Consider the following 22,143-nt stretch of genomic DNA (forward strand, 5'->3'; position numbering starts at 1 on the left):
GCCTGCATCAAAACTATGACACTCACCTATAAATCCCTGCCTTGTCTAATTTCTTTTTATTTTCTCTCTCTGCCTCTTTTCTTGTTCAGATCAGACAGAACTTGTCAGAGGTCCTCCTTGCCACCATGAACATCCTGTTCACCCAGTACAAAAGGCTGAAGGGGACCAGTCCAGCCACTCCTGCCAGGCCGCCACGTGTCGTTGAGGACCGAGACTCGGTACGTTTGTCCTCCTTAAAGCTCTCAGAGTAGAAGAAGAAAGAGAAAGAGCAGGCTTCTGGGGATCCAAGGCTTCTCCAACCCTCCCTGTGCCAGGAAACAACAAACCACGAAAATGAACAAAATCTGGCTCTCAGTATTTAAAAACTCCAAAATTAGGACAGTAAACAAAGAGCAACACTCAGAAAACAGGGGAATTCCAGACAGGAGACAATTGGGGCCAGCTAACACCTCCCAACAAAGGAAGCAACCAGGCTTTAGAGCTGCAAGGCTATTCAAGGCTAATCAAGGTGGCCAATTGCAACATTCACACTTTCCTCAAACAGACAAGAGTTCTTTCTCACACGACATTATTCCACAGATATATAAACCCCACTGGTTTCTAATAGACCTCACAACCTCTGAGGATGCCTGCCATCAATGTGGGTGAAATGTCAGAAGAGAATGCTTCTGAAACATGGCCAGACAGCCTGGAAAACTCACAGCAACTCAGTGATTATGGCCATGGAAATCTTTGATAACAGATTAAACATTGATTCCCAAACTTTAATCTTCCAGTTGATTTGGACTTGAACTCCCATAAGCCTTAGTCAGTTTGGCCAATAATCAGGAATTCTGAAAGCTGAAGTCCAAAAACATTGAGAGGACCATTAGATCTTGCATGAGTGCATCCCAGTGGATAGGATAGAGTTGGATCAAGCATCTTTCATTAGGAGAGCAGTTAGCATTGCCCTGCTTATCTTGAAGGCATAATAACAATAATAATAATCACAACAACAACAACAACAACAGGAAGCAATTGCACATAGTTGATGCTTCTGTGGGGAAACTGAATGGGCGAAAGAATAAGAAGTCCGCAAGCTCAAAAAATAAATCCAAGTCTCACACTTTCAGCATTGCTGCAGGTCAGACGGTTGTTGATTTGTTTTGAGGTTTTTTATTGGTGCCGAAGGGCATTTTTGTGCTGTGTGAAAAAGGCGCAAGTACAGTAATTGCTCACGAAATGGCCAGCAATTGCTTTAGATGAAATAATTACAGCAAAGAGTACACCTGCAGCTCCAGGCGTCCCTTAACCTTTTTGGGGAGTGTGAAAGTGAGTCAGCTAAAATGTAGTTTTAAATACAAAGAAGGAGGGAAAGGCCTTACATTTGCTGTATCCATCTGTGGAGGAAATTTTTTGTTCAGTGCACTGAGCTTTTAAGGCAGGAAACAGCAAGGTTAAGTCAAACACAGTGGCTGTTAGACTGTGTTTCAGTTCATTTGCTGTTGCTTCTGATCATAAGATCGGTGTTTAAGATTTTTCAGAAGTGTTCACTTATTAAAAGTGGAATTATAGTAGAATGAGACACATTTTGTTACAGATTCGGAGCAGTTTTAACCTGAACTGGTCACCTGGAGGTGGATTTGTCTATTCCACTGCATATGATTTTATATATATACTAGCTTGGGGACCCGGTGGTGCCTGGGTTATTAGAACAGTGGTTGTCAACCTGTGGGTCCCCAGGTGTTTTGGCCTACAAGTCCCAAAAATCATAGCCAGTTTACCAGCTTTTAGGATTTCTGGGAGATGAAGGCAAAGACATCTGAGAACCGCTTTATTAGAAGAAAGCATTGTTTGTTTTCTTTGGAATGTTAGGTAATATCACTGAAGTGTAGTCCAGATCCGTCATTGTCTGGGTTCCGTGCTGTCTGGATAATAGTGAACTACAACTCCCAGATTCCCAGGGCAATCACTCCCAAACCCTGCCAGTATTTGCAGTGGCCATGTTGGGTCTTTGTGCCAAGTTTGGTCAAGATCAGACATCAGCTGGGTTCAGAGCTTTCTGGATGCAGGTGAACTACAACTCCCAAAATCCCCAAAATAGGAGATAAAGTGCAAGGTCTATAGTATCTTTGCTTATTCGAAAACACACTGGAAGAACAATGTCTTCAGCTGCTAAATGAAGGCAGATAGGGCAAACATTCAATGCCACAACTACATCACTTAATATCAAAAGTATAAAAAGACGATGACATACTCATTGTAATAAAAATTCCAAATTAGTAAAAACAATAAATTTAAACATGACACTCAGTAAAAACTTTATTGCAGAAAGCGAGCGTATACCTGGACCAAATTAAATGACCAAGTTGCAGAAAATGTTCAGTATTTGTAGTAGTTTCACTTAGACCATAGCTGCTATGGAGTGACAATTATGTTAATCCTTCTCTCCATATGCTAAGGTGCATAGATGTGTCTTTAACTGTTACTTAAAGGAGAGGAGGGTGGGGGCCATTTTTATTTCTTTAGGGACAGAGTTCCAGAGGCGGGGGGTGACACAGAGAAGGCCCCTCTCTCGTTCCCACCAGCTGTGCTTGTGACGGGGGTGGGACTGAGAGCAGGGCCTCCTCCGCTGACCAAAGTGCCCAAGATGGTCTATACAGGGAGACATGATTTGACAAATAGCCTGAATGTACAAACGGAATACACAGATGCTCATTTCTTGTACTTGCAAACAATCAGAGTCATCAGATAGTCACATACAGAATAGGCAGATACTCAGACTGAGTCACACAGGAGAGAGAAAGATGGATTCTTTCATCCTCCTTATTTAGCCACCTGCTGATAGGTCGTCAGTAAGGGACAATGTCTGATTCAACCCCTTTGCAGTAACCCCCACATAGTTATGACTCAGCCATTACCACATCTCTTAGGTATTACATCATGACATTCACAGTTATACCCATACCCAGGTGCTATCAATATACCACATGTTCATCAAACAGTATTTTATTCTATGATTAGAAATGCTTTGCCATTTTTATGTAGTATATGCTCCTATCAATGAAGCGTAGAGTCACAGTGGCATTTTCCTCTAAAACCAGGATGGTGTTGGCTTCCTCCTTGTGCATGATGTGCATATGTTGGGGGTGAGCAGTCGCAATAGCCCTCGTCACCATGGATTTACCTTTCTGCTTAGAAACAGCTCCAACATTGGGCACACCTTGATTTCCGCCGAGGAAGGGCTGTCCTCGCAAAGCGGTCACTCCCACCCCGGATCCGTCTCTGTTCATCCTAACTCTGTGTTGTTTCTCTTTTCTTGTGTTTTTCAGCAACTCCGATCCCAAGCGCGGGCCCTCATTACCTTTGCCGGCATGATCCCGTACCGAACCTCCGGAGACACCAACGCCCGGCTGGTGCAGATGGAGGTTCTCATGAATTAGATGTTTGGGGCGAACTCTTGGTTGCTTTTTTGTATCGTCCGTGGACGGGTCCCGTTTAATTTTGTGGGGCGGCTCTGGGCTTTCCGTTGTCATTTATGTTTTTTGTACGATGTACTTTTTTGTCCACCACAATAAATTCCTTTGCGTTTCTATTTGTTTTCTGACATTTTCTTTTACTTTTGCCATTTTTTTTTACGTTGTCTTATCCGTTTACGTTCTCTTTTTTGCAATGTTTCTTCTTTTGGAATGGGGAGAGAAGATGATGAATTTCCTCTGTTAGTGAGGAAAGTGAATGCTTTGAGACAGATACTGTTTATTTTATTTTCTGGGGGATTTCTGGAATGGCTTATTCCTCTTATGAGATTAGAAACAAAGCATTGGTCTTAGTATAATATTATTTCAACCAGGGCTTCTTATGCTGCCTGATATGGGGAACCAACAGGATCCTCATCTTTTCCAATATGCCAGTGACTAAGCATTACGCAGGAGAGATAAGTTTGAATCCAATGAAGGGCACACTTTCCAACCAAGATAGTGTGGAATGATGAAGCTACATTCAAATTAAATATCAGTCACAGTAGCGTAAACATAATAATGATCTAATTCATCCTCCTGATGATAAGCCACACCACACTGTAACTTCTGGTAAATTAATATGATAACATGGGTTATCAAGTCCCCAGTAAATGCAGTTGTGATGGCCAGTTAATTGAACCATTTAATTTGAATGTAACCTTATCACTCCACTCTTCCCTGGACTGGCTGAGAAGTATCTCAAGCATTGCTTTCAGAATGGGAATCTGTTGGTGTCCTGTCCAAAAAGTTTCCAGAAAAGAAACAGATGGAACCAATGGGCATTGATCTTGGAAATGGGTTCCCAAACTCTCATCTTCCAAGTGTTTTGCACTTTCAACTCATGGAAGCCTCAGCTGTCTTTGTCAAAGATCAAGGATGCTGGGAAATGAAGTCCAAAATGCCTGGAGGACTAGAGTTCTTGAGCATTGGCTTCTGGAGAGCCTCCGGAAAGAAAAAGATGATCTTTCTCTTAGACTCATCTACACGGCCATATAAAATCCAGACTATCTGCTTTGGATTTATATGAGTCTACACTGCCATATAATCCAGTTCAAAGAAAATATTATTTATCATTTACTTACAGTATTTATATTCCACCCTTCTCACCTTGAAGGGGACTCAGGGCAGATCACAATGCACACATGCACAGCAAACATTCAATGCCGTTTTAGTACTTCATCACACTAGAGAAAATCCACTTAAAATCCGGTTTCTGCCTCCTGCAGAATTTTGAAGTTTGTAATTTAGTGAGGCTGTTAAAGGCTCCTCTCTAAACTACAAACCCCAGTATTCTGCAGGAGGCAGAAACTGGATTTTAAGTGTATTTTTTCTCTAGTGTGATGAGGCCCTTAGACACACAGGACAGACAGAGGCATTTCGGTATTTTCCAACTTCGGTGCCTGGAGGTTATGCTCAATTCCGACGATGAGCCCTTTTTGATTGTAGTATTTCCTCCTTGTTCTTTGATCTCCGGCATTTTTATGGTGTCATAAAATACCTCCCCCATTTATGCCTAATTTCTCTACTCACAACTCCGCTTTTTTCGAACTGCTTAGGTGAACAGTAAGCTAGGCTAACAGTCAGGTGCTCAATCCGAACTTGTCAATCTTCCAGTTGGCAGTAATCTATTGCTGCTGGAAATTAACCAGCTGAATTTTATATGTCAGTGTAGATGGGACTTTAACCCTCCCGATTCCAACCATTCCCTTCTGCTGCAATCTTGGCATGGAGCTAGTAATCCTCTTTCTGGAGTTGGGACTCTAACTGTCATCATCCCAAACTACAACTGGGGCTGATGGAACATCTGGAAGGTCTCTCCAGTCTAAAGACATTAATTGATATTGTTTTGATTTTGGTTTTTGTATGTTTTATAGCAGGCGCGGGCAAACTTGGGCCTTCCAGGTGTTTTGACTTCAACTCCCACAATTCCTAACAGCCGGTAGGCTGTTAGGAATTGTGGGAGTTGGAAGTCCAAAACACCTGGAAGGCCCAAGTTTGCCAATGCCTGGTCTAAACCCACCATCATGGCTGCTGGTTTTGATGCATTAGCAGTTCTGGGAGTTGTAGTCCAAATAATAACTTTTCCAAACTCCTCCCTATTAAGTGATAATAACACTTTGAAATGTGGAGTAAAGGAGGGAGGAATCCACATCTAATATGAGCCCATGAGGTAAGTTTTGCTTTATTTTGTGCACCTTTCTTTCCTTGTCTTCCATATTTGGACTGCACAAGCAAAGAGCGGTTGTACCCATTCACAGATCAGGTGTAGGAATGTTTATTTCACAAAACTAATGGGGAAAATGAACAAGCAACACAATGAGTTAGTTTTTCCAACAGTGTGATGACAATAAATTTCTCCAAGCTGTGCAAATATATCTCTTACGATTTGGAAAAATGATCAATTGCATTGTTCTCACTTTTTGGGATCACAGGAACCGCTGAGTGTGTCGAGATTGCTGTTTCGGAGCCACGTTTTTGTATTTTAATGCAATCCAAACCTGCATGTAGCCTGTTGAATAAACAATGTCGGAAGAGCACAGTAATATAAAATGATAGGTCACATTTTGGAGGAAAGACAATGTAAGAAGTGTGGTTGGTGTAGCAGGAAAAGGAACATTTTCCCACAAAATAGCTGGCCACAAAGATAACAGTTGCCTGCATGTTTTGTCCTCCATTCTGCCTCTTAACAGCAGAAAGAATGGGAAGTAAATAATAATAATAATAATAATAATAATAATAATAATAATAATAATAATAATAATAATACATCACACAGTCCTAGACACTTGGGAAGTGTTCGACTTGTGATTTTGTGAAATGAAATCCAGCATATCTATCTTGTTTGCTGTGTCATATAATAATAATAATAATAATAATAATAATAATAATAATAATAATAATAATAATAATACATTATTTATATACCGCTTCATCTCCTTGAGAGGTCTCAGGGTGGTTTCCAATAATAATACTTTATTTTTATATCCCGCCTCCATCTCCCCGAATGGACTTGAGGTGGCTTGGATGAATAAAACAGCAAACCAAAATAAAATAGCATCAGAAAATACAGACGTAAAACATAAATTAACACTCTAAACATAGTAAAAATCCAAAATGATAATCATAGTAAAAACATGGATTTGGCACCCAAGTAAAGGGGATGATGATGATGATAATAATAATAATAATAATAATAATAATAATAATAATAGGGAAGTGTTCGACTTGTGATTTTGTAATATGAAATCCAGCATATCTATCTTGTTTGCTGTGTCATAAAATAATAATAATAATAATAATAATAATAATAATAATAATAATAATAAAGTTTATTTGTATCCTGCCACCATGTCCCCCAGAGGGGACTCGGGGCAGCTCACAGAAATATCAAATACAAAACAATAACAATATACAATACATCAATAAACAATAACATGCACCAATTGTAATATTTGCACATTAACCAAAAAGAATAAAAACACACTTAATAAAAACATAGAATTTAAAAACAGTGAGGTTGTAATAGTAGATTAGCAAAGTGCACATTGTAAGTTGTTAACTCAAAACATAGGTAAAGTGCTACAGATTCGTTTGAGGTCAATTTGGGATAAAACAAACTGGGTAAAGTGCAACGAGTAAGTATTGTAAACAAGGTAGTTGATTAAGTGCTACCGTCAATGGGAGAGCAACTTTATGTTCCAACATGAACATAAAAAACATTCAATTGTCAAAAAACACCATACAACAAAGTTAAACACAGTCAACATAATAAGCACACATCTGTGTTTTAGATGGATTAGGAATCAGCTGTTTTTCCCTGTAATAGGCAGTAAGAGCACCTAAAGCTTTAGAGCTTCTGTCCAACCGTTTCAAAGCTTCCTGCTTGAGCGGTGATGGCATGATCGTTACGTTAGCATAGATAAATGGCTGGTCATTTGTGTAAAATATTCAAGATTAATGGAGCAAGCACTGAGACAGGCCATTCTGTTTTCTCCATCTGCTTCTCTCACCCTGGAACTCAACAAAAACCTCCTGTTTTGTAGCAAATTTTCTATGAAGCGGGTTTGGTGATAATCCTTTGTGATATACATTTTTATCAGGAGGAGGCAAACATTTACTGTATCTTATGCTGCTGACAGGTCTATGAAGACAGCTCCTGTAATCTTGTGTCTTTCAAAACCATCTATGTGCTAAGTCAGGTCCAACACTTGTGGTGTGTAGCTTTTGCCTCTCCTGAAGCCAGCTTGCTTTGGAATCAAACATGGGTCTATTTTTTCCATAATTCTATGCAAAATGGGTCTCTCCAGAACTTTGTAAAGATGGCACAACAAGGAGATTGGTCTATAGTTTTTCGGATCATTGTGGTCTTTGCCTGGTTTATAAAACTTTGTATCTTGCACAAAACTATCCATCTATCCTTCTATCCATCTATTCATCTATCCATCTATCCTTCTATCCATCTATTCTTCTATCCATCTATCCTTCTATTCATCTATCCTTCTATCCATCTATCCTTCTATCCATCTATTCTTCTATCCATCTATCCTTCTATCCATCTATCCTTCTATCCATCTATTCATCTATCCTTCTATCCATCTATTCTTCTATCCTTCTATCCTTCTATCCATCTATCCTTCTATCCATCTATTCATCTATCCATCTATCCATCTATCCATCTATTCTTCTATCCATCTATCCTTCTATCCATCTATCCATCTATCCTATCCATCTATCCATCTATCTTTCTATTCATCTATTCTTCTATCCATCTATCCTTCTATCCATCTATCCCTCTATCCTTCTATCCATCTATCCTTCTATCCATCTATTCTTCTATCCATCTATCCATCTATTCTTCTATCCATCTATCCTTCTATCCATCTATTCTATCCATCTATCCTATCCATCTATCTCTCTATTCATCTATTCTTCTATCCATCTATCCATCTATTCTTCATCTATTCTTCTATCCATCTATCCTTCTATCCATCTATCCTTCTATCCATCTATTCTTCTATCCATCTATCCTTCTATCCATCTATCCTATCCATCTATCCATCTATCTTTCTATCAATCTATTCTTCTATCCATCTATCCATCTATTCTTCATCTATTCTTCTATCCATCTATTCTTCTATCCATCTATCCTTCTATCCATCTATCCATCTATCCTATCCATCTATCCATCTATCTTTCTATTCATCTATTCTTCTATCCATCTATCCTTCTATCCATCTATCCCTCTATCCTTCTATCCATCTATCCTTCTATCCATCTATTCTTCTATCCATCTATCCATCTATTCTTCTATCCATCTATCCTTCTATCCATCTATTCTATCCATCTATCCTATCCATCTATCTCTCTATTCATCTATTCTTCTATCCATCTATCCATCTATTCTTCATCTATTCTTCTATCCATCTATCCTTCTATCCATCTATCCTTCTATCCATCTATTCTTCTATCCATCTATCCATCTATCCTTCTATCCATCTATCCTATCCATCTATCCATCTATCTTTCTATCAATCTATTCTTCTATCCATCTATCCATCTATTCTTCATCTATTCTTCTATCCATCTATTCTTCTATCCATCTATCCATCTATCTTTCTATCCATCTATCCTTCTATCCATCTATCCATCTATTCTTCTATCCATCTATCTTTCTATCCATCCATCCTTCTATCATCTATCTATCTATCTATCTATCTATCTATCTATCTATCTATCTATCTATCTATCTTTTTCTGGATGACCATAATCATTCATCTCAATGAAACAAGCTTTATTTACTGCAGAAATTTATCTATCTATCTATCTATCTATCTATCTATCTATCTATCTATCTATCTATCTATCTATCTATCTATCTAATGACCTTCAAGCTATTATGTTTATGATGTATATGAAACCATCAGAATGTCCTGTTTAGATCCACGTCCCATTTTTAAGAAACCTCATTATGCATGCATATGCAAATATAGGTACTCCAAAATCTGCCGCTAAGCATTTTGGATCAAGGAGACTCCACCGATACTATTGAATAAATGTGCATAAAATCAAACCAAGTATTGGTAAGATCCCGGGGAATCATCCCATAAGCGTAAGAGGAATGTTTTAATCTAGATTTCAAACCCAATTGTCACTGTTTAAGCAACTGGATGCATGACTGTAGAAAAAGGAACAGAAATGAAAAATCGAACCACTTATTTAAATGTTTTTCCCAAAATGGCCAATCGGCGTAATCCTTACATTTTGGAAGGAAAATGCAGTTAGTTAATTTTTGCTTCAAAGATGTTGCTGGAACTGGCGGGAAACTGGTTTTCGAAGAAAGTGACCTCGACAAAGACCGAAGAAGAATCCGCGAACTGCCTGCGCCGAAGTCACGGTATTGTTGCTGCAGCTGGTGTTGTGAATCAGGCCGACAAAAAGCGCATCTTACTATCCGGCTATTTCACTACACCAGGGTTGCATCATACCACTTGCCACCCGCTCGGACATCTTGCTCCCTTCGCTTCGGCCTCGTTGTTCCTGAGATTGTGTCCTGTAAACAAAACAAATAAAAGTGCTCTTTGAATTACTTATATGCATATGTGAGCTTGTGTGTAAATACATTGTTGTGTATATGTTGTCGAAGGCTTTCATGGCCGGAATCACTGGGTTGCTGTGAGGTTTTGGGGCTGTATGGCCATGTTCCAGCTGCATTTCCTCCTGACATTTCACCTGCATCTGTGGCTAATGGCATCTGTTGGCAGTGAAGCAAGTGGTGAGTATATCTATATATATAAAAGAGTGTTGGAATCCTGGCGACTGGCAAAACCACAAAACTAAAGGCCACCCAACCTCGAAAATTGACAGCACAACCCTTCATCCACGCCTCTAGGTTGATACAAGAAAAAGAAAAGAAAAATAAAGTCCTAATTAGAGGGAGAGGAATCATTGTTTTTTATCCAATTGCTGCCAGTTAGAAGGCTAAGCTCTGCCCACTTGGTCTCCTAGCAACCCACTCAGCCCAGGGGACAGGCAGAGTTAGGCCTCACTTAGGCCTCTTCCACACTGCCTATAAAATACAGATTATCAGATTTTAACTGGATTATATGGCAGTGTAGACTCAAGGCCCTTCCACACAGCTATATAACCCATTTATAATCTTATATTATCTGCTTTGAACTGGATTATTTGGACTCCACACTGCCATATAATCCACTTCAGTGTGCATTTTATACAGCTGTGTAGAATGGGCCTCATATAATCCAGTTCTAAGCAGATAATATAAGATTATAAATATAATATGTAATCATTACTGTGATATAATATTACAGAACAATATAATCTCTAAAATCAGGACAGTAAATAAAGAGCAATGCTCTGAAAGCATAAGCCACAGCAACGCGTGGCTGGGCAAAGCTAGTGTGAAATAATGTCCAGGGTGGGAGAGAGAACTCTTGTCTCTTTGAAACAAGTGTGGGTGTTGCAATTAGCAAGCTTGATTAGCATTAAGTAGTCATAAGACTGCAAAGACAATCTGTAAGGATATCTGCATAGCGGTAGCCTAGCCTTTGTTGCCTGGAGGCATCCTCTGTTTGGGAGGAATTAATTGGTCCTTGACTGTCTGGAATTTCCCTGAGTGGTGTTCTCCATTTGCTGCCTTGATTCTGATGTTTTTTAATACAGTAGAGTCTCACTTATCCAACATTCGCTTATCCAACATTTCGGATTATCCAACGCAGTTTACCTCCCGCCCGGATCCACAGCTGTTTCTCTAGGCAGCAAGGATTGAAGTTTTTTTAATGGATTTAATATCTGACAATGTTGTTCATTTTATGCAATTCTACGTTTATTTATAGTCAATATGTTAGTAGCCAATGTTTTTTTAAGTCAATTTTTTCAATACATTGCGATGTTTTGGTGCTAAATTCGTAAATACAGTAACTACAGTAGAGTCTCACTTATCCAAGCCTCGCTTATCCAAGCCTCTGGATTATCCAAGCCATTTTTGTAGTCAATGTTTTCAATATATCGTGATATTTTGGTGCTAAATTCGTAAATACAGCAATTACAACATAACATTACTGCGTATTGAACTACTTTTTCTGTCAAATTTGTTGTAAAACATGATGTTTTGGTGCTTAATTTGTGAAATCATAACCTAATTTGTGGTTTAATAGTCTTTTCCTTAATCCCTCCTTATTATCCAAGATATTCACTTATCCAAGCTTCTGCCGGCCCGTTTAGCTTGGATAAGTAAGACTCTACTGTACTACATAATGTTACTGTGTATTTAACTGCTTTTTCTGTTGATTTGTTGTAAAACATGATATTTCGGTGCTTAATTTGTAAAATCATAACATAATTTGACATTTAATAGGCTTTTTTTTCCCTTAATCCCTCCTCATTACCCAACATTTTTGCTTATCCAACGTTCTGCCGGCCCATTTATGTTGGATAAGTGAGACTCTACTATACTGCTAACCTGGTTTTTTTCACTTCAGAGAGTAAACAATCAAGGGCCAGTTCACATCTTCCAAACAGAGGATGCCTTCAGACAACAGAGGCCAGGCTACCTCTGTGCCGAGACCCTCACTGATTGACTTTCCAGCTTCATGACTACTCAGTGCTGTTCAAGCTTGCTAATGGCAACATTCACTCTTGCTTAATAATAATAATAATAATAATAATAATAATAATAATAATACGGCACTCATATTTGGGTGCCGTGCCAAAAGATCTCAGCCGACATTTGGAAACAATAGACATTGACAAAATTACGATCTGCCAACTGCAAAAGGCCACCCGACTGGGATCTGCACGCATCATCCAAAAATACATCACACAGTCCTAGGCACTTGGGAAGTTTGACTTGTGATTTTGTGATACGAAATCCAGCATATCTATCTTGTTTGCTGTGTCATAATAAAATAATAATAATAATAATAATAATAATAATAATAATAATAATAATAATAATAATAATAATAATACATCACACAGTCCTAGACACTTGGGAAGTGTTCGACTTGTGATTTTGTGATACGAAATCCAGCATGTCTATCTTGTTTGCTGTGTCATAATAAAATAATAATAATAATAAAACTTATATACCACCCTATCTCCCGGATGGGACTCAGGGTGGTTTACAGTCATAAAAGCAAACACAAACATTACATAACAACATAATACACATTATTAAACAAAGTATAAATAATACAATTCTAACAATAAATCACACTTACATGACCAGATCAAGGGAACGGGAACCATAAAACCAATATATTAAAATGTATCATTTTAGGCTAGGGAAATCTTGTGCAATAAACGAGGCACAGAAGAGAAAATAGCAACCCGACAAAAGACCCATTTTCCCATTAACAAGCCGAAAGGAACAGTTAGTTAATGGTTTTTCCAGATCCTTATCAGTCATTGCTTTTAAATTGACGCGTGACTGCGGACCTGAAGCCGCTCCGGACAATGAGTGACCGCAAGCCCCGCTTTGCACAGTTTCAGGGGGCAAATTCTCTAACTAGAAAATGTTTTTGCTAATAGCAATTCCAACCAGCCTGTTCTGGAAACCGCAAAAAGTATTGGCGAGGCGTGCTTCTATTTCTCAAAGTGGTTGGAACCGGGAGCTGGGTTATTATTGTTCTGTTTTGTCCCAGTTATAGTCCATGTCTCCACAATGTGCGATGATGATAATGATGGTGATGAGGCTCACAGTGCTCACGGCATTAAAAACTGTACAATATAAAACCTACCATATATGAATATTATTTATTTATGTATTTACAGTTCAGTAGAGTCTCACTTATCCAACATAAATGGGCCAGCAGAACGTTGGATAAGTGAATATGTTGGATAATAAGGAGAGATTAAGAAAACGCCTATTAAACATCAAATTAGGTTATGATTTTACAAATTAAGCACCAAAACATCATGTTAGACAACTAATTTGGCAGAAAAAGTAGTTCAATATGCAGTAATGCTTTAGGAATTTAGCACTAAAATATCACGATGTGTTGAAAACATTGACTACAAAAATGCATTGGATAATCCAGAACGTTGGATAAGTGAGTGTTGGATAATTTAGACTCTACTGTATTTATATTCTATTTCTCACCCCGAGGGGACTCAGGGCGGATCACAATGCACATATACACGACAAACATTCAATGCCATTAGACATGCAACATATATAGACAGACACAGAGACAATTTAACATTTTCCAGCTTCCGGCTTCATGAAGGTATGCTCGATTCCGGCCACAGGGGGAGTTGCCGCTTTACTGTCCACTTGTGACACCGAGTCCTTGATGGAGTACTTCCTCATTCTTCCGCACGCTGCTGGAGATTAGTTAAATTAGCCTCCTTGTATAAAGCAGTACCTAAATTTCCTACTTGACATAGTTATGTTGGTGCTGCAGAATCGTAATCGTGTGTCTGTAAATCACCAATATTCCATATGCTTTGATGTCTTTTTTTATTAATCATTTTTATTGCTTTTCAAGTGTTATTTTACAACTAAAGTGAGGAAAACAATTCCGTGAGGGATGAGGTTGGGTAAGGTAGGGGAAAGGGATGGGTAGAGAGGGTATAGGAAAAAGAAGGGAAATAAGAAAGAAAAAGGGGGGGGGAATTAATAAAAAATGAAATAAAAAATAAAAAGAGAAAGACTTCCTTTTGTCCTCCTGAGGAGTTATATTTTCGTGATTTCATCCGTTTCAATGTCCAGTTGACCTTTCATACTTCAGATAAATCAATTGTAAATATGTTTCCGTTCTTACGTATAAAGTCTTTGAAGCTTGACCAATCCGTTCTTACCTTTGCGTCTCTTAATTTCTGCGTTAGAATGTCCATTTGTATCAGGTCTAGTAATTTCAAGATCCGTTCATTTATAGAGGGTATCTTATTTTGTTTCCATACTTGAGTGAGGACTATCCTGGCAGCACTATCCATTCGAAAAAGCATTCTGTCCTGATTTTTATTCATTTTTCCAATTGTAAAGCCTAATGCTTTGATGTCTTTGGGGGGGGGGGGGGTTCATTTAGGAAGCAGACACTGTTTAGGAATTAGTTTTGGGATAACTGGGTGCTATCCCGGCCCCTTCTACCCTGTTTCCCTGAAAATAAGACATCCCCAAAAAATAAGACCTAGTAGAAGTTTTGCTGAATTGCTAAATATAAGGCCTCCCCCAAAAGTAAGACCTAGCAAAGTTTTTGTTTGGAAGCATGCCCGGCACCCGCCAAACAATACACCATAGCATGCAGGATTGGTATATGTACATAATAATAATAATAATAATAATAATAATAATAATAATAATAATAATAATAATTTTATTTTTATACCCTGCCTCCATCTCCCCAGAGGGACTCGGGGCGGCTTACATACCAGTTGTATATGGAAATAATGGTAGTAACAAGAAATTCTTGACAGGAGTCAGAGTTTGTCTGGTTTAGTTATATTGGTTTGTGATGACAACTACTGTACAGCATAGAATCAATGTTCATTTGAATATGAATTCTTCTTAATGGAAAAATAAGACATCCCCTGAAAATAAGACCTAGCGCATCTTTGGGAGTAAAAAATAATATAAGACACTGTTGTCATTTATAGTACTTCATTGACTATGTCAAATGTGTAACTATCTCCTCCCGATTTGACACATTCACCTTTCGGCCCAGACTTGTGTTTGACATACCTGTTTTAACATTTTATCTTGTAAGATTGTCCTTTTCGATTGTTTTACCGATATTGTTGATTTATTGTTGTAAATTTATGTTTTTGTTTTGATTTTGTATTATGATGTTGGGCAAGGCCCCATGTGAGCCGCCCCGAGTCCCTTCGGGGAGATGGGGCGGGGTACAAGAATAAATTATTATTATTATTATTATTATTATTATTATTATTATTGACACAACGACGTTGTATGACACAGCAAACAAGATCGATATGCTGGATTTCGTTTCACAAAACCACAAGTCGAACACTTCCCAAGTGTCTAGGACTGTGTGATGTATTTTCGGATGATGTGTGCAGATCCCAGTAAGGTGGCCTTTTGCAGTTGGCAGATCGTAATTTTGTCAATGTCTATTGTTTCCAAATGCCGGCTGAGATCTTTTGGCACGGCACCCAGTGTGCCCATCACCACTGGGACCACCTGCACTGGTTTCTGCCAGAGTCTTTGAAGTTCAATCTTGAGGTCCTGATAGCGGCTGAGTTTTTCCTGTTGTTTTTCTTCAATGCGACTGTCACCTGGGATGGCGACATCAATGATCCAAACCTTGTTCTTTTCCACAACTGTGATGTCTGGTGTGTTGTGTTCCAGAACTTTATTATTATTATTATTATTATTATTATTATTATTATTATTATTATTATTTTGGGGGAAACACGGTAAGGATCTCCTTCCCGACAAGGACGCATGGGCTGTTTTGTTTCTCTGAAACCGAAATGCCAAAGAGACGCAATGTACCCAAACTGTGCAAATTGCCCCAATGCACTTTTCCATCCCTTCCCCTATCCTTAGGACTTAATACAAAACCTCTTATCAAGGGCTTGATCTAGAACGGGTGAACTCGTATTCAGACCTTTCTCCCGGCTATTCTTTTCCACAGCCAGCTCTGGATGGTCGGAGCCGATTAGGAGTGAGCTGGCTCCGGTTTCGGGGGTATAAAATCCCCCGTCCCTTCGAAACGTCACATTAGAAGGCCCATTTGGAGAGACAGGGATCGGAGAGAGGATGCCATGGCCGAATTGCCGGGCACCGACCGGACTTTGGACCTGTCCCGCTCCAACGGGCGCTTCACCATCAGCACCCTGATCAGCACCGAGGACAGCGGCCGCGGGCCTTACGTCCAGGGCGACACGGCCGTCTACGACACCAGCCAGGGCAACCACCTCACCCACAACAACACCTTCTACCTGCGGACCTTTGGCTACAACACCGTCGACGTCGTGCCCACCTATGAGAACTACGCCAACACCAAGATCTCCGGGGAGTGCAAGAAGGCCCGGCCCACCCTCGCCGACCTGCACTCCTTCCTCAAGGTACGTTCCCAGCAACACCACGTTCTCCTGTCTCCTCGGTTGCATCCAGCCTTCAAACCCTTCCTTTGGAAGCAACCACGATGTCTAGAAACACAACAGGGTCGCTGTGAGTTTTTCGGGCTGTGTGGCCATGTTCCAGCAGCATTATCTCCTGAGGTTTCAACCACATCTATGGCAGGCATGCTCAGAGGTAGTGAGGTCTGTTGGGAACTAGGCAAGTAGGGTTTATATATTTGTAGAGTGGGACAAAGAACCCTTGTCTGTTAAAACACTCCACTTGCTTCACTACTTCTATGTAAATACTCTCACTGACTGACTTTGCAGCTTCATGGCTACTCAATGCTAATCAAGCTTACTAATTATCCAAGATATTCGCTTATCCAAGCTTCTGCCGGCCCGTTTAGCTTGGATAAGTGAGACTCTACTGTATTAAAAAAACACCAGAATCAAGACAGTAAATATAGAACATCACGAACTCCAGACAGCAAATAATCAAGTGCCAATTTGGGGCCGGGCTGTGGCGCAGCTGGCTAGTAACCAGCTGCTATAAATCACTACTGACCGAGAGGTCATGAGTTCGAAGCCCGGGTCGGGTTAAGCCTCCGACCATAAAAATAAAAAAATAGCCCCGGCTTGCTGTTGACCTAGCAGCCCCGAAAGACAGTTGCATCTGTCAAGTAGGGAAAATTTAGGTACGCTTTATGCGGGAGGCTAATTTAACTAATCTACAACACCATAAAACTGCTCACGAGGAAAAGAATGAGGAAGAACAGCCACCAATGGACGGTGAAGCAACAGCTCCCCCTGTGGCCGGAACCGTGAAGCTGGAAAGATGTTAAAAATGCCTCTGTGTCTGTCTAAAACTGAATGTTGTTTGTCTGTTGGCATTAAATGTTTGCCATATATGTGTTCATTGTAATCCGCCCTGAGTCCCCTTTGAGGTGAGAAGGGTAGAATATAAATACTGTAAATAAATAAATAAAATAAATAAATTTGCACCTCCCACACAGAGGGTGCCTCCAGTCAACAACAGCCAGCCTACCTCTATGCAGATACGCTCGCTGGTTGATTTTGCAGTTTCATAGCTACTCAATGCTATTCAAGCATGCTAATTACAACATTCATACTTGTTTTAAACAGACAAGGTTTCTTTCTCCCACCCTGGACATCATTCCACAGATATATTATATATACTCCACTTGCCTCATTTCCAACCTCATCTAAAGATGCCATTAGTCACAGATGTAGGTGAAATGCTACTGGAACATGGCCATACAGACTGAAAAACTCACAGCAACCCAGTGATGCCGTCCATGAAAGCGTTCAACAATACAACAGGGGCTCCTATCCCTACCATTAGCAAGAATGAATCTGCTTACACTGGAATTTATAGTTTGGTGAGCAGAAAAAGCTAAGACCATATCAAACTACAACTCCTAGTAACTGACAGTAAGACAGCACATCCACAGCAAATGCATCTTTGGACAGACTCCTGTTATCAGGTTTCTTAGGGTGTATCTACATTGTAGAATTAATGCAGTTTAACCCCACTTTTATACTGCCATGGCTCAATGCTATGGAGTCCTGGGAATAATAGCTCGATGCTATAGGATCCTTGGAGTTGGAGTTTCACTGTAGTTTCCTGGGGTTAACCGGGCATGATGTGAGTTGTAGTTCACCCACAACCTTATGCATTTTGTGCAATTTAAAGTTGACTTTTTGAAATAACACGGGCAATTCTGGGTACCCAAGATAGTATATATATATATCGTGTGTATGTATGTGTATATATATATATATATATATATATATATATATATATATATATCGTGTATATATATATGTATATGTGTGTGTGTGTTTTCCAGCAAGAAACATTCCACCGTCACTCACCGGGATACGAACCGCATCGAAGTGATAGCTTCAGTCAAGGAGGGATTGATGATGCAACTATTGATGGCGACAAGAAACCCGAAGGAGAGCCGGTCCGGTTTGGATGGGTCAAAGGGGTGATGGTGAGTCGATCTTATTTTTTCCGAAGAAAGGCTCCACTTGATCCTTGTCTTCTGATGCTGCAAATTGAGCCAATTAATTCACTAAGATTGTGAGGAGAGTAGTGTTGTGGTTCAGTCTGATGATGAAGGAGGATTTGGGGTTTTGCAGGCTGACCAAAGCAATGCTGAAGAGAGGAATCTCAAAGGATCTGATGCTGGAAATGTTGATTTGTTGGATGCTGGAAATGTTGATTTGTCTGATGCTAAAAATGGTGAATTGTCAGTGAGGCCACAGGCCAGCGATGAAACAGAAACTAAAGATAAGGATGACCTTTCCCAGGAGTTCGAACATTAACAAGTTCCAGGTGTTTCAGGCAGTGACTCAGAGGAGTCATCCTTAGATAGAGATTCAAGGTTAAGATTAAAGGTTCACCCCAGACACTCCCTTAGAATAGCTGGCAAACACATGGGAATTCAAGGGCAGAGAAATGCCTTTCTGGCTTGTAAACACAGGTAAATACAGGAGAAACAGAGAGAGATTTCAGATGTAGCAACGTTGATTCTTGGTAACTCATCTCCTGCCTTGTCTTAGCTCATGGAAAAGGATTCTCGTTTACGTTCATGCCTGGAAACTGTGTTTTGGACTTTAATCTGAAGCTCACGGTGCTCTGCTTTCAGGACTAATTTCCTATATCAGAGATTTGGATTTACATTCTGCAAGTTGCTTTTACTATTGGATTACATTGCTTTTATGGACTGCCGTTGCATTTGAAAGTTTGCTTTCTTTACTGCTTTTTATTGGATTTTGCTATCTTTTATTAATAAACTGTTTAAACCTAGCCTGCTGTGCTGGAGTTAAGAGCAAGGTGAACCAGTGCTGAAATGCAACAAGTAGAAATGAATCCATGTTATTCCCAGTTGGTGCAGGCAAAGGCAAACTGCTGCAGTTTTTCCAAGTCTTTCCAAGTTTGTGTGTTCGTTAGTAATGCTTGCCATTTTGATCAAACTTTGAAGTTGTTTAACTACACCTGTCTTAAGAGATTCAAAAGCATCTTAAAAAGTGAGATTACAGAGGATGAATATTGATGGTTCATGCCGAATCGGGACAGATGTTGAAGGTACAGAGGAGTTCTGCAGGCCTCCACGCTTGCCATTTATTTATTTCTTCTCTGTATTCTAGATCCGTTGCATGCTCAATATCTGGGGCGTCATTCTGTACCTTCGGCTTCCTTGGATCACAGCGCAAGCCGGAATAGGTAAATATCGTCAATTGCTGCAGGCTGAACTTAAAGTGCAAAAATATTATTATCATCAACATTATTATATTTACTAGCTGTGTCCGGCCACGCGTTGCTGTGGCATCGTTCTAAGTGGGTTTTTATTTGTGGAGACAAGTATGAATGTTGTAATTAGTCACCTTGATTAGCATTGAATGGGCTTGCAGCTTCAAAGCATGGTTGTTTCCTCCCTGGGGGAATCCTTTGTTGGGAGGTGTTAGCAGGCTCTGGTTGTTTCATGTCTGGAATACCCTTATTTTCAGAGTGTTGTTCTTTATTTACTGTTCAGATTGTAGAGATTTTTTTAATGATGCCTGCCAGGTTTTGTTCATTTTGATGGTTTCCAGGAACCTAACAATAATAATAATAATAATAATAATAATAATAATAATAATAATAATATGACCATTTATACCTCCACAGCATTGACATGGGTCATCATATTGATGTCTGTGACGGTGACCACCATCACCGGGTTGTCCATTTCGGCCATCTCCACCAACGGCAAAGTGAAATCAGGTAGAATTGGACTTAGAAAGTATATAGAGATTATTAAAAGAAGACATTGTTTGTTTTGGGATGTTAGGAAATATCAGTTAGGTTTGGTCCAGATCCATCGTCAGCTGGGTTCAGTGCTGTCTGGAAACAGGATAGGCACATCCATTTTCCTTGCAACAAATCAGAGTCATCAGATAGTGTTCGGGATTCCTCTTCTTCAGAAGAGGAAGGGGAGCAGGAAAGTGTTCATGAATTTGAGGGTGAGTTGGAATATGAGGAGGAGACTTTGCAAGTACCCACTTTTCAGGAGAGGCGAAAGGAACCAGCGCAGAGACGTTGTTCAGCTGGAATAGTTGCCAGAAATGCAGCTGAGTAATTGGGAACCGCCCTAGCAGCTGGGAGGGGACTCAGGGCTATAAAGTAGAAGCAGGTGCAGTCAGCTCTTGCTAGTAACAAACCGACTCTAAAGCCTAAGCCTTCGCTCCCCTTGTGCCTGCTTCAAGTCTGCATCTGGGAAACTGCTCCTAAGGATTTATTGCTGTTTCTTTGTCTGAAATAAGACTGCTATTTGATTTGGGAATTTATCAGAGACTAAGAACTGTGTTTGCCCTACAACTTCCTTGCTTTCTTTTCCATTATTCCACTGAGTGTGCTGTTCTTTATGTTTTGCTGAAGTAAAGCAGTTTTCATTTACCACAGTGTTTTAAGGCTGTTCTTGAAAGACAAAACAGGACAGCTAGTCACACACATGATAGACAGGAGAGAGAAAGATGGATTCTTTCATCCTCAGTAAGGGACTCTGGCTGATGCAACCCCTCTCACATGGTTATGACACTGCCATTGCCACATCCCGTAGCAATTGCATCATGACATTCCCAGTCACTACCCAGGTGCTATGAATCAACCACATGTTCAACAAAGAGTATTTTATTCTATGATTAGAAATGCTCTGCCATTTCTATCTAACATAAGGAAATTCTGGTGCTGTGATCTCTTAGGTGGGACATATTTCCTCATCTCGAGGAGCCTTGGACCTGAGCTGGGTGGCTCCATCGGCCTCATCTTTGCCTTCGCCAACGCCGTGGCCGTGGCCATGCACACCGTGGGCTTTGCCGAAACTGTGCGGGATTTACTGCTTGTAAGAAATGGCAATATCCATGGGAGCGGGACGAGAACTCAGAAAAGATACTTGCAGGGGACAGCAAGTCCTAGAATCCCCCAATTGCTGTACCCAGAATAAGAATAGCTTGTATTTGTTAAATTATTAGACTCACATCACTATGTAACACGATTTTTGTTCCTGGGTTATAAATATCATTTCCTAATTCCATAAGGAATACGACTCGACCATTGTGGATCCCACGAACGACATCCGCATCGTCGGCATCATCACGGTGACGGTGCTTCTCGGGGTTTCCTTGGCTGGGATGGAGTGGGAGGCCAAGGTAAGGCCTTGCTTCCGGATGTCTCCTTGCTGGGAACTTAATGAGGATTTGGAAGCTTAATTAATTTCCTTGCATATATTTCTGGTATGATTGTGATTTTACTGCACAGCAGAATAAAGAGGGTTGGGCTGGATGGCCCCTGATGTTTCTATTACTATTATTATTATTATTATTACTACTACTACTACTACTACTACAAAAACTGGATGGCCATCTTTTGGGGTGCTTTGATAAGACTGTGTTTCCTTCTCAAAGTTTCCAGGCTGAGTATTAATTCAATTCCTATAAGAATTGCTATATGAGAGACCAGGTTGGTAATATGAGCCTTGAAAGACTGACTCTTCCCTTGCAAACGCAATGGTTGAACCTGGGCAAGTCACAC

At 40.0% G+C, this 22,143-nt stretch overlaps 3 protein-coding genes and 1 non-coding gene across 6 annotated transcripts in view; all 4 read left to right on the plus strand.

The window, feature by feature from the left end:
• The window catches only part of nup93 (nucleoporin 93), an 81,543-nt gene extending 77,969 nt beyond the window's left edge, over positions 1-3,574 (plus strand). For both annotated transcript variants that reach the window (XM_062961599.1, XM_062961600.1), the window contains 2 exons: positions 90-218; positions 3,312-3,574. In XM_062961599.1, the coding sequence (XP_062817669.1) occupies positions 90-218; positions 3,312-3,422 (240 nt within the window). In that variant the 3' untranslated portion in view covers positions 3,423-3,574. The remainder of the gene's footprint in view (positions 1-89; positions 219-3,311) is intronic.
• A 152-nt stretch (positions 3,575-3,726) lies between these two features.
• On the plus strand, positions 3,727-15,390 carry LOC134293584 (dynein heavy chain-like). Its single transcript, XM_062961601.1, has one exon. The coding sequence runs from the start codon at positions 7,784-7,786 to the stop codon at positions 9,278-9,280; it is 1,497 nt and encodes a 498-aa protein (XP_062817671.1). The 5' UTR covers positions 3,727-7,783; the 3' UTR covers positions 9,281-15,390.
• mir138-1 (microRNA mir-138-1) lies at positions 9,885-9,983 on the plus strand. The gene has a single exon (NR_129856.1). It is a non-coding gene; the product is annotated as a microRNA mir-138-1 (primary transcript).
• A 751-nt stretch (positions 15,391-16,141) lies between the features above and the next one.
• Positions 16,142-22,143, plus strand: part of slc12a3 (solute carrier family 12 member 3) — a 39,717-nt gene continuing 33,715 nt past the window's right edge. Inside the window, exons 1-6 of one of the 2 annotated variants that reach the window (XM_062961596.1) lie at positions 16,142-16,547; positions 18,416-18,562; positions 19,722-19,797; positions 20,242-20,337; positions 21,315-21,454; positions 21,651-21,761. In XM_062961596.1, the coding sequence (XP_062817666.1) occupies positions 16,245-16,547; positions 18,416-18,562; positions 19,722-19,797; positions 20,242-20,337; positions 21,315-21,454; positions 21,651-21,761 (873 nt within the window). In that variant the 5' untranslated portion in view covers positions 16,142-16,244. The remainder of the gene's footprint in view (positions 16,548-18,415; positions 18,563-19,721; positions 19,798-20,241; positions 20,338-21,314; positions 21,455-21,650; positions 21,762-22,143) is intronic. The other variant, XM_062961597.1, reaches the window with a different exon arrangement.

Source organism: Anolis carolinensis, unplaced genomic scaffold, assembly GCF_035594765.1.
Source record: "Anolis carolinensis isolate JA03-04 unplaced genomic scaffold, rAnoCar3.1.pri scaffold_9, whole genome shotgun sequence".
NCBI lineage: Eukaryota > Metazoa > Chordata > Lepidosauria > Squamata > Dactyloidae > Anolis > Anolis carolinensis.